This window comes from Gracilinanus agilis, chromosome 2, assembly GCF_016433145.1.
Source record: "Gracilinanus agilis isolate LMUSP501 chromosome 2, AgileGrace, whole genome shotgun sequence".
Lineage (NCBI taxonomy): Eukaryota > Metazoa > Chordata > Mammalia > Didelphimorphia > Didelphidae > Gracilinanus > Gracilinanus agilis.
Genome location: NC_058131.1, coordinates 242,123,448 through 242,140,872, shown reverse-complemented (window position 1 = coordinate 242,140,872; position 17,425 = coordinate 242,123,448). Strand labels below are relative to the sequence as shown.

Genomic DNA, 17,425 nt, shown 5'->3' with positions numbered 1-17,425 from the left:
GCAAGAGCTACTGAATGAAGCAGAATTATAATGGCCCCATTTGGCTCCAAATAAAATATGGCACATCCCCTTCTCTGCAGAAGCAAGGGCCCATAGGTGTCAATACTGTGGACAGCAATAGGCAAGTTAAAGGATGGCTCTGGGGGAAGAGGGGTGGAGGAAAACTATGGGAAATGGAGCTATTTTTAAAAATTAGATTAGATAATATATATTTCATTCAAAAGAATGCTGGGGGGGGGGAGGGGGGGAGAAGGGCAGCTGGGTAGCTCAGTGGATTGAGAGTCAGGCCTAGAGACAGGAGGTCCTAGGTTCAAATCTGGCCTCAGATACTTCCCAGCTGTGTGACCCTGGGCAAGTCACTTGAGCCCCACTGCCTACCCTTACCACTCTTCTGCCTAGGAGCCAATACACAGAAGTTAAGGGGTTTAAAAAAAAAAAAAAAAAGCTGGTTTCTAAAAGATCCATGTTCAACTATGCTAAGCCATGACTAATGTTAATATGGAGAAAAGAGGCCCCAAAAGACAGAACTAGGAATAATAGGTGAAAGCTGGAAAGAGCGATCTTTACTAAAACTATCTTCAAGTAGAACAAACTGGTTTAGAAGGCACTGAGTTCCCCTTGTGCTAGAGATTTTCAACAAAGCCCAGAAAACCATTATATATTGGATCCCAAAATGCTTAGTGCAGCTTATCAGCTTTAACAGATTTAAATAGCCCTAAGACTTTTGGGACATCCTGAATCTAGGCTGGAGTCATGTTATGTACACATGTACAAGAATGTTGTTTGTTCGTGTGTGTGTGTGTGTGTATTTTTCTCCTTATTCAATTTTACACTAGATAGCCTCCAATGTTCCTTCTAACTCTGATATTCTGGAATAAATGGACATGATACATTTATTCAACAGTTATTCACGTGCTCCTTGAACTTGAGATCACAATTCCTCACCTGAGAGTTTACTTGAGCCTGCATTACAGGCCTCATCACTGTAGCCCCACTAGTTGGAGGGGTTTCCATCTTCATTTCAAGGGCCTGACGGCTCTGGTTCAAAAACTAAAGAGAGAGAGAGAGAGAGAGAGAGAGAGAGAGAGAAAACCAGGTCAGAGTGCATTTACACAAAGATTCTTAAATTTTTTCTGATGCTCTTTGGAAATTCTTATTAAGGTAAGTTTCACATCCATCTTTTGTCTTTCTTTTTTCTAAACCCTTACTTTCTGTTTTAGAATCAATACAATGCATCAGTTCAAAGGCAGAAGAAAAATAAGAGCTAGGCAATGAGGGTTAAGTGACTTGCCCAACAGTGACACAATTAGGAAGTGTCTGGGGCCAGATTTGAACCCAGGGCTTTCCATCCCCAAGCCTGGTTCTCTATCCACCGAGCAGCCCCAATGAGCTATTGTTAATGGGATATTCTTTGAAGTAACATTTGATAATAAGTTTTAAATGACACTCTACACAAGTGAACAAATTCCCAAAATGCTAAATATTGTCTGAATAGGAGAAATTAATTCAAAGAAAGGTAGAATTCTCTGGATTAAAAAAGTACAGGTAAATTTAACTCAATTCAGTTGAATTCAACCGCTATGGAACATTCTTTAAGGTGATATTTGGTAACACTTATTACAATGTGTCTAACAGAAAAATGTTCATAAATGAACATAAATTCCCAAAATGTCTAATTGTCTACCTGGAAGCATTTAATGCACAGGAAGATAGAGCTCTCTAGATTTTAGATTTGCAAATCAATTTAATTAAGTTTAGTTCAACAAGCACTTGTTCATCATCTGTGTGCATAAAACTCTCTTAGACACTAGGAATAAAAAAAACAAAAGTTACTTCCCCAAGGGAGCATTATATTGTCCTGGGAGCACAGGTATATACATGCACATAAACATAGTTCAAGAAAAAAAGAGAAAAGACAAAAATAAATAAAATAAAACATTGCTGGGAAGAGAGATTAAGGAAAGCTTTCTGGAGGAGGTGGTACCTGAGTTAAGTTTCAAAAAAAAATCTAGTTTGTTGAATGGATGGATGGAAGGAAGGCTGAGAAGCAGAAGTGAGGAGGAAGTGTGTTCTAGGCATGGAAGGGAGATTATAACTAGAGGGAAAACATTAGAAGCAGTAAGACAATTTTGGAGGCACTTAAAATAGTTCAGGTAAGAAATATTTAAGATATGAATTAGGGTTGTAGTCCTTCCAATTACAGAAATCAGTAATTTTATAACATATGGAAATATTACAGAAGCATAATACACAAAATTTGCCACTATCTACAAGTGAAGGATAAGAGAGAAGGAAGAATTAAATATAACTCTGAGGTAAAAAGCTTGGTGACTAGGAGGTAAATGGTATCCAAGGTTCAAAAGAGGAAGTTCTGAGGAGATATAGAGCTTGCAGTTTTGAGTGGAGTTGAGAAAAGAGAAGATAATAAGTTCTATTCTTTATGTAATGAATTCTAAATGCAAATGGGATCTCTAAAAGGCAATATCTAGCAGCAAGTTGACAACTTGGGGTTCAAGAGAGAGATTAGGGCTGGATATACAGATTTGAGAATAAGCTACACAGAAATGATACTTGAAATCATAACAGTCATTAAAACCTATTAAGAGAGAACATAGTGACAGAGGTCAGGAGGAGAATAGCCACATTATATGGATGATGATCCAGCAAAGACTGAGAAGTAATGGTCAAATAAGAAGAAGTAGGGGGCAGCTGAGTGGCTAAGTGGATTGAGAGCCAGCCTTAGAGATGGAAAGTCTTGGGCTCAAATCTGGCCTCAACACATTTCTTAGCTGTGTGACCCTGGGCAAGTCACTTAATCCCCATTGTCTAGCCCTTACCTCTCTTCTGCCTTTGAACCAATACACAGTATTGATTCTAGAATGGAAAGTAAGGGTTTAAAAAAAATTAAAAAGTAGGAAGAAACAGGAGAAAATGGCATACATGGCAAGAGGAGGCATGGTTCAAGAGAAGAGGATATGCAATGGTTTCCACACCTGAAGAGATATCAAGGAGTATAACAACTAAGAAAAAGTTCATCAGACATCAATCAACCAATGTAAGGATGGGATTTGTGCAAGGGGGATGGGACAAAAGGGCTAGAAGAAGGCAGTTGGTGACAGTTGAGAACAGAGAGGATTCTGGAAAATTCTCCAGAGGACGGAGGAGGAGAAGGGTCCCAGCAGAAGACTGAGAGAGAAGGAGGACATCCCAGCTCGAATCCAGTCCTGAGGGCTTCCTGAGGATCTTTCTTTGGACGCTGAAACCCTGATTCCCTGATCAAAAATTCCTTCGCATCTCACCCAGCAAGACTTCAATCGAGTCAGCTAAGTGTTTGGACTCCATTTTGGGAGCAATCTCTTAGTCTCCTTCCTCCATTACCCAACCTTGTTGAGAGACCCCCTTTCAGTCAAAACTTAACAATTATAAAAGAAGGGACAAGGGGGAAGAAACTTCGGAGTGGAAGCCATTAAGGTTCCCACCTAAACAACGGACTCCATAGGAATAGAGAAGAGGGCACCCCAAATCCTTCTGCCATTCACCCCTTTCCCCAATCCCTGAATTGAGATTAACATTCCAGAGTCCCGAGAGACAAAGAGGGAGAGAGGAACCACAGCTTGGTCTAGCTGCCTCCATCTTGGAGCCAGACCAACCGCTGTGAAGTTGACTGTTCTCAGGGGAGGCTTGTGTGAACCTCGCCTTCATTCAGAATTGGATTGGGGTACCACATACCTCATCTTATAGGGAAGCCTCTCCCCCTACTCCTTTGGGGCGGCACGACCATACGGGTCACCCAGTTTCAAGGTGACACCCCCTCAAAGTCTCCCAGTGTATATTTGGCGTGAGGGAAGAGCTAAAAGAGAGTCTCACTTCATAGACTTTCTCTCTCTCTCCCCTTCTATCATAACATCAAGAACTGGCTCTTTTTATTATTACACCAACAAGCATTTATCTAGCACCTTCTATGGGCCAGATGTCATCACAGGCACCAGGGAAACAAAGGCAGAGGTGGGGAAACAAGGGTGGAGGTGAAACAGTCCTGCCCTTGCACATTCTGGGAGAGAAAATACCTTTAATAAGTATATACAAAATAAGGCAAGGAAAATCATTAAAGACTTTTATAGAAAAGAGTCCTTGTGCTCTCTGAAGGCAAGTGAAGTTGAAGTAAAAATGAGACGTTCTGGGCCCGAGCAAAGGATTGGAGACAAGTTCATCAGGTTTCTGAATCAAAACCTTCAAAATATAGGGTAAAACCTTATAGGAGATGAGAGAGAAAAGAATTCAGGACATTGGGGTGGCCATGGGAGAGAAGGCCACCCTCTTCCTCATAAACAGGAACAAAGAAAAGATAGGTTAACATGTAGAGGGGTTTTGAGGTATATGGTAGGAAGAAAAAAGAGCTCGTGGCAAATGACTTATGTTCCCAGCAAAGCAGAAGGCAAAGGACTTTTGATAAGAGACAGGAAGGGGGAAAAGTAGTTAAATGCTTAAGGAAAAAGATGATTTGGAACAATGCCTGAGAGAAGAGTGAAATAACCAAGTAATAAGAAAAGGTTTACTATGTAAAAGTGAAGGCCAGCTGGAAATTAGATGAAATTAAATTTTTTTTTAAATCCTTACCTTCCATCTTAGTAGAAATACTGTGTATAGTTGCAAGGCAGAAGAGTGATGAGAATTAAGTGACTTGCCCAGAGTAGCACAGCTAGGAAGTATCTGAGACCACATTTGAACCCAGGACTCCCATATTCAGGCCTGGCTATCTACTAAGCCACCTAGCCGCCCCAATGAAATTAATTTTTAATGGACCCAGCTGTCAGTTACATAAGCAAATAACTTAATCAGAAAGCAGATTAACAAAGAAAGCAGATTGATATGATCATGTCAAGTTGAGAGCAGCAGGGGATGAATGTTGGTAGACTAAGAGGTCAGAAAATGCAAAGGTGGACAACAGTTGAAAGTTGAACTGGTAAACTATAGGATTGTGCTCACAAGAAGAAAATAAAGGAGGTTAATAGTAGCAGACCTGAAGAATAAAGAGAGATAGCTGGGACTGGATATTTCACTTAAGATGAAGAATAGACTTAGAAAGAGTGAAGCATAGGAAGTGATAGAAATATAGATTATAAGTTCAGAGTTCAAGTTCACAAGAGGTAATAGGTATCAGCCAAGTAAGATTTAAGGTATGGACATCTCTATGCGCAGATGAGGTAGAGTGAAGCTATTGTTTTTAGGAATTGACAAGGTTGATGAACTGTGGAATTAGAGTGTCAGAATGCTAAATAATGTTTACACTGCAGCCCCAAAAATATTAATACAAGATTTAGATAGGAGAAGACAGTGAGCCTACTACTGGCCTTTGTAAGAAATCTAATGCCATTACCTGAGACAAAGTGACCTAAAGCCCCATATAACACATCAACAAGGATCTGGACCAGATGACAGTCAAAAACTTGAAAATATTGTAGGGAAAGAAGCACAGGACCCAGTGCCAAAAGACCCGAATTCAAACATCAGCTCTGCCTCTTAACACTTGTGACACATTAATCTCAGGGCCCAAGATAACTCATCAATAAAAAGTTAACTAGATGTGCTTCTAATGTCCCTTTGTTACATGAACATCTACTAAAGAGACACATAAAGAGACTTAAAACTGCCTTTACAGGTTTGTGTCTTCCTCAGTGATCATTTTCAGAGCAAGAAAGAACCATGAAGGAACAGTTCATCCAGTTCTCTCACATTGCAAAGGAGAAGCCTGAGAACCATAGGTCAAGCAACTTAGCCGTTAGGAAGAAAGTTAACAAGAGGCAAAACCTGCAACCATGATCCCTAACGTCCAGACTGTTCCCACTATACTACAAAATTCACAGACTAAAAAATTATGGGGGCTAAAGTAATTAAATGTTTAATTTTGCAGTATCAAAATTCAATTGTGATAATATAGCAAATTTTAAAAAATATGTCTCAGTCTAATATAAAAGAAAACATTGGACTTAGAGCCAGTTCTTGGCTTCTGTTCTCTCATCTATAAAATAAGAATTATTTCTTCTACTACTTATTTCACAAATGGAAGCATTAATTTAAATACTACAAAATGCTTTAAAAATAAGTAACTCTGAATCATTTTCTGCTTCAACTATCACCTCTACATTCTGACCACTGGTAACCTAGCTTCCACCTCAGTGTACTTCATATCTTACCAGACCCCAGCTTCCACAACCATTCACACCTCGCACTGTATGTGTATGCCTGCCTCCTCCTGACTTCCAGTTTCCCTTTACATGTTGTCCTCACTCACCAGAGTAAACACTCCTTAAGGGCAACAGATGGGCACAGTTCCTGGGACATGATTAGCACTTAATACATCTCTATTTACTTAACATATCATTGATATTATACAGAAGAATCAAAATACTGATTTTTATTCTTTACCATGAAAACAGGATTCTCTTTCTTCCCACCTCCAAATCTGAACTCTGAGACTTCAATCATCATTAATACACTCACTTACCTGCTGACCCTGTAGTCTCTGCTGGAGTTGCATTCTAAGCTGTTTGGGAGTATTTGTTCGGGGTCTCATCATATTAGCTCTGGGATGCATTCCCTGTAGTGGAAAGTTACCCTGCTGGCTCATTTGATTCATCATTGAATTAAACGATTGCTGTTGTCCCTGAAGATTACTGAAACTGCCTTGAATTACTGCAGACTGGGCTTGATAGGACTGTCCATATAGAGTAGACTTTTGGTCAATCATTACAGCAGATTCTTGACTTTGAAAAGACTCCTGTTTAGCTTCCAAAGCTTGTCCCTTTTGACAGCAAATAAGTGAATAACAATTTGTCATTTAAAATATGACAGGGAACACATACCATACATCTTAAAACAGATTTGACATTTAGGTATTCATCTTAAATTATCACCATGAAATTCAAAAACCAAAATAATACCTGTCACCACACTGTCTGAAATAACAGTTTTTATAGCAAGTCTTACTTTAAGTTTTTAAAACAGCCCTATGAACAAATATCTAGTATATATTCACTGGCTAAGTGAACAATAGTTAACTAATGTCTCAACCAAGAGATAAGTACCTAACTGGGAAGAAAACTGCTTCTAAGAACAGAAATTCTTATTCAGCTAAGAATGATCAAAAGGATTTAAAAAGTCATTTGCCATTAAAATGAACTGTAGTAAAGAAAGAATAAAGGACCCAAGGCCACAAAAAATATATTTATAGTAGTAGTTTCCGTGGTAGCAAAAAATTGGAAATTGAAGTAGTACCCATCAATTGGGGAATGGCTGAACAAGTAATGGTATAAGAATAGGATGTTATATTATTATACTATAAAGGAATGATAAAGATAATAGTTTCAGAAAAACCTGGGAAAATGTGTATTAACTGATGTTGGAGTGAAGTGGATAAAACCAGGAGAACAATTTGTACCTTAATAACAATACTGTAAAGATAATTAACTTTCAAAGGTTTAGGAACTCTATTATGATGATCAACTCCATGCGGACTCCAAAGACTCTAGAAGACTCATGATGAAACAAGTTCCCCATATCTGGATAGACAGGTGACCGATTTGGGGTACAAACCAAAATAATTTTTGAGACATCGCCAATATGGGAATTTATTTTGTTTGACTATACATGTTTGTAACATAGGTTTAGTTTTTCTTGCTTTCCCTAATTGGAAAGTAAAGGAGTGAGAGAAAGAGAAGATAGATCTCTGTTCAAAAAAGGATAAAATTTAATTTTTAAAAAATAAATTGTAGGGGGCAGCTGGGTAGCTCAGTGGAGTGGGAGTCAGGCCTAGAGACAGGAGGTCCTGGGTTCAAACCTGGCCTCAGCCACTTCCCAGCTGTGTGACCCTGGGCAAGTCACTTGACCCCCATTGCCCACCCTTCCCAATCTTCCACCTATGAGACAATGTGCCGAAGTGCAAGGGCTTAAAAATAAATAAATAAATAAATTATAGTACAATTACTTTGACCAATAGAAATGCCCTTGAAAATGTGAAAAACAAACAATATTTTACACGAATGAACGAAAGAACACTTATTAAGTGCTAGTATGTACTAAGAAAGCATAGTGCAAAGAAAGCACTGTGCTGAATACAGGATAAAAATAGAAAAAGCAGAAACAGCCTCCTCACATCCTAATGAAGGAGACTACACACATAATAAGTTTCAGCTGACAGTCAATTGGAAAGGTCCCATAGTGCTTAGGATGCAATGGCAAAGTAGATGGTAATGTCATTTCCACTGATATAATCAAGTTTCAGATGTTGAACCACATGACAATGCCAAAAACTGAGTGGTGAGAACTTTCTCTAACCAGTCTTCGGTAGGTATTACTGAGAAAATTGTGAAGTTCCGGCTATTTAAAAGAATCATGATAACTTTTGATCCCACTAATGGGCACAAAGGTCAATGAGGCTAAAGAGAGAAAAGTCCCATACATACCAGTATATATAGAATATGCACCAAAGAAAAATAGCAAAAGAATAGAAAACAAGATGAATACTCATTAAATGGGATGGCTGAACAAACTATACTATATGAATATAATGAAATACTGTTGCATTACAAAAAAAAAAAAATTAAAAAAAAGGAAAAAAATTAAGTAATCCAGACTCAAATTGCAGTGACCAATCTAGATCATGCATGAAAAATAGAGATAAAAGCCATTTCCTTACTCTCAGTAGAGAGATGTGGTACAAGGAAAGGAATATTTATAATTATAATTATTGTATATTATATATTACCCTACTGACTTATTAAACTATTTTCATTTGTGACATTTCAGAATTCATTGGAGATGAGGAATGCTCATCAGCAAACAAATGTAATGTTTAAAAGTAAATGATTTGAGAATGATTAAATGTCTTCTTTTGTAAAAGTGAGAATCCATACATAATGCAAACAACTGCTGGTAATTTTTCTGTTTCATAAATCTGGAATTCTGAATCATCATTTAAAGGAAAACTATGAAAAAATGGAGAAGTAGGAGAGATGAGAAGGCACAGTCATGACAGATTTATTTTGCTACTTTTATTCTGTTGAAACTAATGAAAAAATTAACTTGCATTCTAGCTGAGGCAGCAGGGAGTATAATAAATTATGACATGGCTACGATTAAAAACTTCCTGACAGTTAATGCACACATAGACAACAATGGTTATGGATTTTAATGTAATCTGAATAAGGCAATAGTGTGAGGTATTTAGTCATACTGCTAAGGTTATGAACATTAATGACTATGGCAATGATGGTGAACCTATGGCACGGGTGCCAAAGATGGCACTCAGAGCACTCTCTGTGGGCCCTTGGCTACCCCTCCCCAAGAGTTCCTTACTAGAAAGGCAGAGGTAGTCTGGCAGAGCTGATCCTCTCCCCTTCCCTGTCTCGTCTCCACCACACCTAATGACATTCCCTGCTCCTCTGCCCAGCAACCCAATAGGAGCACACAGGGGGTATGGTAAAGAGTTCACAGGCAGTAGAGCTAGAGGGGAGCAGAAAATTCAGGCCACTCCCCTTCCCCTTTCAATGTGCCTGAGAACATTCCTCACTTCACCAGCCCCCTCTGCCCAGCAACCCAATGGGAGTGTTTTCTCTCTCCACCCCGCCCATGTGAGTTAAGGGTAGGGGCAGGATGTACCTGACACTAGATACTAGATGGGGGCAGAGGGGGAGGAGCAAACGCATGGCACTCACTCTGGTGGTAGGATACGGTTGGAGCCCAACACTCCATCTCTAAATGGTTCTCCATTACTGGACTAGGGTAAACTAATTATAGAATCAAAAAATATGACCTTGATTTTTCACATTTGAACAAATATATCTTCGAGTCTTGAATAAGTCAAACATCCTTTGATACTGCTTTTATTGAGTCATTATTATTAAATTATAAATGATTCTTTTATTACATATTAGGATACTAAAAATAATATTTTACTTTTACAAATTATTTGTCTACTTACATAATACTATGATAAGAAAAAAAAAATATATATATATATATCCACTAGTCAGGTTAATTTTACTTACTTGATTTACAAGATCTGGGATTCCTAAAGCTCTATCAATTTCTTCAAGTCCTGTGGCATCTGTGTTACTCAAGAGAGTATGTAACTGATCCAAAAGAGCTCTTTCATCACTCTGACCTTCTATGTTAGAAGGAGGGCATAAGAGATCATCCAGGGAATTTCTAACAAGGGCTCTAAAAAGAGAAAAAATTCAAAACATTTGACATTCAAACAATAACTTCAGATATTTCCAAATAAAGTACAGCGTTTGTTCAATGAAATCTAACCAGGCTATTGACAAAAGTATTTGATAATCATCTAACAGAACTGTCATGCATGAACAATCCTAATGGGCATAATCAGAAGACTATGTTCAGGTCCAGACTCTTGACACCTCCTTGCCTTCTGCCCTTGGTCAAGACACACTTAACCCTGTAAAATAGAACTAATACTTACTGGACCTCACCAAGTGCTTCTATCATTCTAAGACATGGTCACTACATGGATCATATATACCTGTGAACATTGTTTTGTTATTCTGCTCAATTTAATTCAATAGATATACCAAGTGCATCCTAATCACTGTGATAGATCCTTGGGACAAAAAGACAAAATCCAAAGTGTTTTTTTTGCTGTTATCATCTATTAGTAGCATACAACATTTACAGAAATAATTGAAGGACAAGGAAAATGTATGGCAGTGGAAACAGGGGCACATGGGAGATCAGAGACAGTTTCATGGAAGAAATAGCATGTGAACCGAATGAGGAACAACCCTGCTTTTTGAGATTCAGTGCTTGTGCATCCCTGGCATAGAGAAGGGAGATTTAAATTCAGAAAATAGCTTATGGACCACTTTGGTCAAAATATAGCATTCACGGAAAGAAGTAGTAAGAAATAAGAGGGAAAGGTAGATGGGAGCCAGATTGTGGAAAGCCTTAAAAAGTCAGGCTAAGGAATTTATATTCATTATATAGGTAAAGATTGCCACTGAAAGTTATTGGGTGACATGGTTTGACCTGCTGTGCCATAGGCAGATGATTTTGATAACTAGATGGAAACCGGATTGATGAGGCTTAGATGGATTAAATGGAAACAAAGAAACAAATTAGGAGGATTACTGTAGTCTGGATAAGAAGTGATGAGGGAATACATTGTTGGTAGTATATCAACCAGTCTATTTTTAAAAATTGGTGGGGAGGGCCTGCGTGTGTGCATGCATGCATGTGTATGTGTGTGAAGTGTTTAGGGAAGATAGGGAAGTGTATGAGTGGAACACTGCAAATACTGTCACACTTAATTGATGTACTGGCTAAGCTTTGCTGAACTGTCTTTTCTTCCTCTTCCTTCTTTTTTAAAATTGTGGGTGCAAGAGATTTCTCTATGGTCAGAGAAAAAGGAAGTTAGCTATCTGGAAATGAATAAAAGAAAAACAAGACACCAACAAAACAAAATATTAAAAATTGTTTCCCAACCATTATCCTACTGATGCCCCCTGAACAAAGGTTTTCTGCTACCACGATGGGTACCTACATACTTGAGGTCTCAAGACAGAGATCTCAGGCTATCTGCTGCCTCTGACTCTAGAAAGCTGAGAAACTCTTAGATTGCTATGGTCCTGGACAATACTAAATAGCAAAATGCTCTCATCACTGAATCCCCAGCAAGAAAAATGCACTCATTCTAAATAGTATCTACACCACACCCATAGGAAAATCTGTACATAAAACAAAACATATTATTACTGATTCTTCAAACTCTATAATCCCTTTTGCCTCAAGCAAATATAATATAAATATATTAATATAAGACATCAAGTAATAGAAAGGCTTGTGATTTATGTCAGTGAAAGAAGTTCCTATACAGAAAACTGTACATGGATAAAATCACATATCCCTGATACACTAATATTGATAACTTTATAAACAATGTAGTGAATCAATATGGAATAGTCAGTAGAACTGGCCTTCAAAGTCAGGAAGATTTAGGTTCAAGTCCAACTTTTGACATATATTGGCTGTTTGACCCTGAGCCAATCACATAATATCTTAAAGCCCTAAGCAAATAAAACTATAAAATTCATTAGTAGAGGAAGTTCGCTATACAAGTAAAATAATACGTCTAGTCCCTGAACTGATCTCAATGAACATCATAAATCCATAGAATGAGATAATGATGGCATAGCCTTTTCCCCTCAACTCAAGATATACTTTGTAACTCTACATTGCCTCTGATGTGCTTATAACATATGCTGCTTTAAAAATAATTCTTGAACCATCAACAGCAAAACAGCAATAGACTACTGAAAGATGACATGTCTAAACACTTCTACTCTCTCACACTCTTAATTCATCTTTCCACTTACCAAAATAATCTTTCTTGCATACAAAACTGGTCATACAATGCCTCTGCTTAAATGTCTTCAGGAGTCCCATGTTACATCCCAAGTAAAATGCCTGCTCTTCAAAGTTTTCTACAATTGGGCATCATCCAACATTTCCAAACTCCTAATACTCCGGACATTTTATGTCCTGATCAAACCAGACAATTTCCATATCCTAAATATGACACATGCTCTCACAAATACTTGCTTAAGATGTTCCTCATACCTAGAAAGCCTCATTTTTGCCTTCTGAAGTCCTACAAAGTCTTCTCTCAGCACATTCTCCAAACTACAAAAAGTACTTTTTTTAAGAACTCTAATGGACTTTTCATTATTAATTATTTCTCTATTTTATTTGTTATTATGCAAAGTATTATTTTAATACTGTATTATCTATTTATTTATTATTACAGGGTGGTTTTCTGGGGAGAGTGGTGTTTTGAGGGGAGGATTTTTTGTATCCCTAGTGCCTGGCTTAGTGCAGTACCTGACACATAGGCACTTAATGAAGGCTGACTCTGTGGGCATCTTCTTATATTATGTGACATAACTAAGAAAGGCGTGACTTAAAGTCAAGAAGAGGAGAGTTCATTTCCTGGTTCAGACACTTTACAGTGTGACTCTAAGCAAGTAAGTCTTTTAGCTCCTCAGCTCCTTATCTATAAAATAGGGGTAATTAAGGCCCCTACCTCACAGCTTTTATGAAGATTAAATAATTTGGGGAGGAGGGGTGTGGATGTGTACATACATACAAAGACAAAGAATGAGTGCTTTACAAATCTTGAACCATAATATACATGATAGCTTTTATTATTATTAATGTTTAAATAAGAACAATGACTCTCTGTGTTATATCTAAACTTTGTATCTTCTCCTATATCTGGCAAGCACAGTGCTCTACACATAATAGTGACTTAATAAATATTCAATGATTAAAGAATAATAAAAAAGAGCCTTAATTTCTATCTTGGGCCCTGCAAATAAAGTCTTTCAAAGGGGTTTATCTACTTTTTTACATGTAGTAGATGACTGATTGCTTGGGAAGCTTGGGGGAGACCACTACTGTTATGGATTTCAAAGTATGAGAAAGACATAAAGTAGATATAACTACTAGAAAAGCTGTATGAGGAAGGTAGAATCAAGAGTAAGAAAAGAAAGGCATAAATATGGAAAAGAAATAAAAGTCAACAATGGTCACTTTCAACATCCAGCCAAAGTAACTCCCCAAACCCTAGGAAGCTCCAAACTACAAAATATGGAAACAGCAGCTTATCCTAATTTGGCAAATCTTTCTCTTAAGGAAAATGCTATGTACGTCTTACAACTTTTAATCCAAAGCAATCAAAAATCATGAGATCTTATAATTGTACCATTCTAATCTCAATTAATAGATTTTAACTGGAATACAAATTCTTCTTCTAATTTTAGTAAATGATCTATCATAAAGTCATTTAGCACTGGAATGAAAAAAAATATGATCTTGACCTCCATTCACAATTATTCTGGAACTGAGAGGAAAGGGCAATAATATCATATTCAATAACATCCAATAAGTTGTTTTCAACTATAAGCTTTTAATAAAGAAATGGGAGTAATCACCCACTTACCTAGCATCAAAAAATAAGCTGCTTCAAATAAATAAGTTTCCCAGACAACCTTATAGACAGAAATCTATCAATTATGGTGACACCCTTAAGGAAACTTTAAAGTATATGGTTATTTGCCATTATAGTAAGTGATGCCAGAATGTTATGGCTTAAAACAACAACAATAACAAAACCATTTCTTCTAACCCTTCCCTTCACTGTGAACATTGCTTTTTAGTACAAATATATCCTCCAATTCTTCTAGCCAAGTATTTCTCAGGATCTATAACACATAATAGGGCCATTTTTCCTTTACGTCAAGTTATATTACCACTCATAGTGGGAGAGGATATTAACAGCCTAATGCATAGATAATTGTGGTTACTATGTTTAGACATATAATCTAATTACTACTACTACTACTTCCTTAGAAATTTGATTGTAATTACTGCCTTAAAAAATAAACATACTGATATCACCTATATGAATCTGTACCTATTTTGTGTCCCACGAGGACCCTGGTCCATAGTTAACATATTATCAGGCCAAGATCCAGGTTGATTTGAGGGTCCTGTCTGGCCATAGGCATTTACTCCCATGCCCATAGGAATCTCACCAGGCCCTGGGAAATAAAAATCAAGATATATTTAGAAATATGCAAAAGAATCCCTGAAAAATGTTAAGAATTACAAATGTGTAATTTACTCTTTTTTGGAGGGTAGAAAAGAAAACTTACTCATCTGAATCATCTGCTGCTGTAGTACTGGCCTTGTACCAGGTATACTATTGGATCTAACGGGAAGGCCAGGCAAAGTACCACCCATTGCAGGTCTGGGTAAAGAATTATTATAGTCAGTTCCTGGCCTCACCAATGAACTTGTGTTTTGTTCCATTCTGCTAACTTTAGAATTTGGCAAGCCCCACTCTCCTGAGGGATGATGGTTCATAGTCATATTTCTATTCAGTCCACCTAGGTAGAAAAAGAAAGGATTAGTTCTTCACACCATTTTATAATACTATAATGTTTTTTATGTAAATAACTTCAATTACATTTAAGAATGATCTAAAAGACAATTCCGTCTGCTGCTATCACAAACCACATTCTGTCTTACATTTCTGAGGACCAAAGATCAAAAATGTTAAAAATTAAATTTAAAACCATTCAATCACCATTAATATGGCAAATAAAAATATAAATATAAACTGTGCGTTGTTTCAGTCTGTTGATTAAAAATTTGGAAAATTATTCATAAAACCTTTGTTCTAAGAGTATCTGAACACATTAAATCAATGTAGATAAATTGAGACCTGGATGGATTCTCTATATCATAACAATTTTCACTTAAGATAAAAACTTAAATTTATGCCAGCACGGAACAATGAAAAGTGTTAAGAGTCAAAGTCAGAGAAAGACTTATATTCTAATCTTGCTTAAATCTTACTTGACTTATTACTAGCTCTGTACCTCTGGTCAAAAAAAATTTTTTTTTTAAATCCATACCTTCCATCTTGGAGTCAATACTGTGTATTGGCTCCAAGGCAGAACAGTGGTAAGGGTAGGCAATGGGGGTCAAGTGACTTGCCCAGGATCACACAGTTGGGAAGTGTCTGCGGCCAGATTTGAACATAGGATCTCCCGTCTCTAAGGCCTGGCTCTCAATCCACTGAGCTGCCCCTTGGTCAAATTATTTGACCTCTATCAGCCTCAGTTTGCTAAGCTACAAAATGAAAGAAGTGGGATCATTCTCCTCAAAAGTCTCTTCTCATTCTAAAGCTATGATCCACTTCCTAAAATATGATTAAATTGGGGGGGAAGGAGGTTAGAGAGAGAATGGGACACACACCTGAAAAGGGAAGTATGGAGGGGAGGAGTAGGGTAGGAAAAAACACTATTATTTCATAGGAACTTTTCATATAGGTCCTTAAAAAGTTATTTTCCAAAATGCATTACAACTCCCAAGTAAGCACATACCCATATTAGAGCCAAAATTCTCCTGGGTGTCCATCATCCTTGAATTTCCGCTTATCACGGGCTGCTTTGGTAACATGGGAAATGTATTAACATTTCTCACTGGAGGGCTTGAACCAACAGGAATAGGACTATCCAAGGACACAGCTCGATTAAAAGGAGGACGAGCAGACGGCAGAGACTGTGGGCTTCTCAAACCTAAAAAGGAATCAAAATGTATTTTATAAATAACATATCTACTTCAAGATATCTAAAAATGAAATAGATTCCACACATCTCTACCAATACCTATACTCTGCTCCTCAAATGCTAAAATACACTTTTTCCTTTACATTACAATCAAAGGAGACATAATCCATATTGCAAATAAACCAGCATTACAACCAAGGTGTAAGAAGAATTTTGACAGTGGAGGAATGTAAAGTTGTAAGATCTTGAACCCCTGAAACTACATTACCCACACTTCCTTTCTGTATTACCCACAATTCCTTTTGCCCTGCCTATACTGTGTGGTTATGCAGTCTGTATTTAATTTTGGTTTGCTCTGCCACGCCTCTCTCTCTCATGCACATGGATTGAGTGCTGACCGGTCTGAGCCTCTCTCTTCCACGTGAGGTGAGTGGGAAAGGTTTCCCGCATTTCTCTAGCTCTCTAATTGAATATTAATAAATCCTTATAAATATTATACTTTGGAGGCATTGAATATTAATTTTAAAATCTACAGGAGCTATGAGTGCTTCCCTATGAGGTGAAATTTTATGTAAGAGCCTGCTTCACCTTGCTATTTATTCTAATTTCCAGACTGTGAATCAAACTTCCTCAAGCCCCATGGACATTTTTCCCCTCTTTATATATTTATACTAAATGGCTCATGAGTAAAGATACAGAGATCTTTTTTATGACTTAGGACTAAGTGTAAAAATGTTCAATTTTTTTTAAATTTTACTTTTATTATTCAAAGTGATCTTTTTGGTTAAATTTCCTTAAAACTTTTACAGAATCATACCTAAGAATTATCATTATAAATGAAGGAATTAATGGAAGTATCAAGACTGAGAACTTATAAGATAAGAAGGTACAACAAAAGATTATATTTGTACATTTCAAAATTGAAGCTATGAAGTCACTGGGCATTTAAGGCAGATCTACTTAAAAAGGAAGGATGTATGAAGTATGAAATATGGCTTTTAAAATTTCAAGTTTAATTTTTTAATTCTGAGTTAATTTTTTTTTATTTTTAACCCAACATTCTGGAGTTTATATATCCAAATGGGTATCATCAATTCAAGTCATTACCATGGGAATATATGATGCATTGATTATAGCATAATGCAAATGTTTACATTACCTACAGTAGTCAATTCATGACAGTGGGGGCTATGTTTTCATCAAATCACATTTCCTTCAACTTAAAACTGCCACAGTCTACCATTATCACCTCTTTTAAAAATCATACTTAGCTG

At 37.1% G+C, this 17,425-nt stretch overlaps 1 protein-coding gene across 2 annotated transcripts in view; it reads right to left on the bottom strand.

Annotated features, from left to right (window-relative positions):
• Nucleotides 1-17,425, bottom strand: part of NCOA3 (nuclear receptor coactivator 3) — a 155,463-nt gene that overhangs the window by 4,369 nt on the left and 133,669 nt on the right. For both annotated transcript variants that reach the window (XM_044663809.1, XM_044663810.1), the window contains 6 exons: nucleotides 15,966-16,160; nucleotides 14,730-14,963; nucleotides 14,489-14,615; nucleotides 10,047-10,218; nucleotides 6,506-6,802; nucleotides 946-1,050 (listed from right to left, as the gene is read on the bottom strand). In XM_044663809.1, the coding sequence (XP_044519744.1) occupies nucleotides 946-1,050; nucleotides 6,506-6,802; nucleotides 10,047-10,218; nucleotides 14,489-14,615; nucleotides 14,730-14,963; nucleotides 15,966-16,160 (1,130 nt within the window). The remainder of the gene's footprint in view (nucleotides 1-945; nucleotides 1,051-6,505; nucleotides 6,803-10,046; nucleotides 10,219-14,488; nucleotides 14,616-14,729; nucleotides 14,964-15,965; nucleotides 16,161-17,425) is intronic.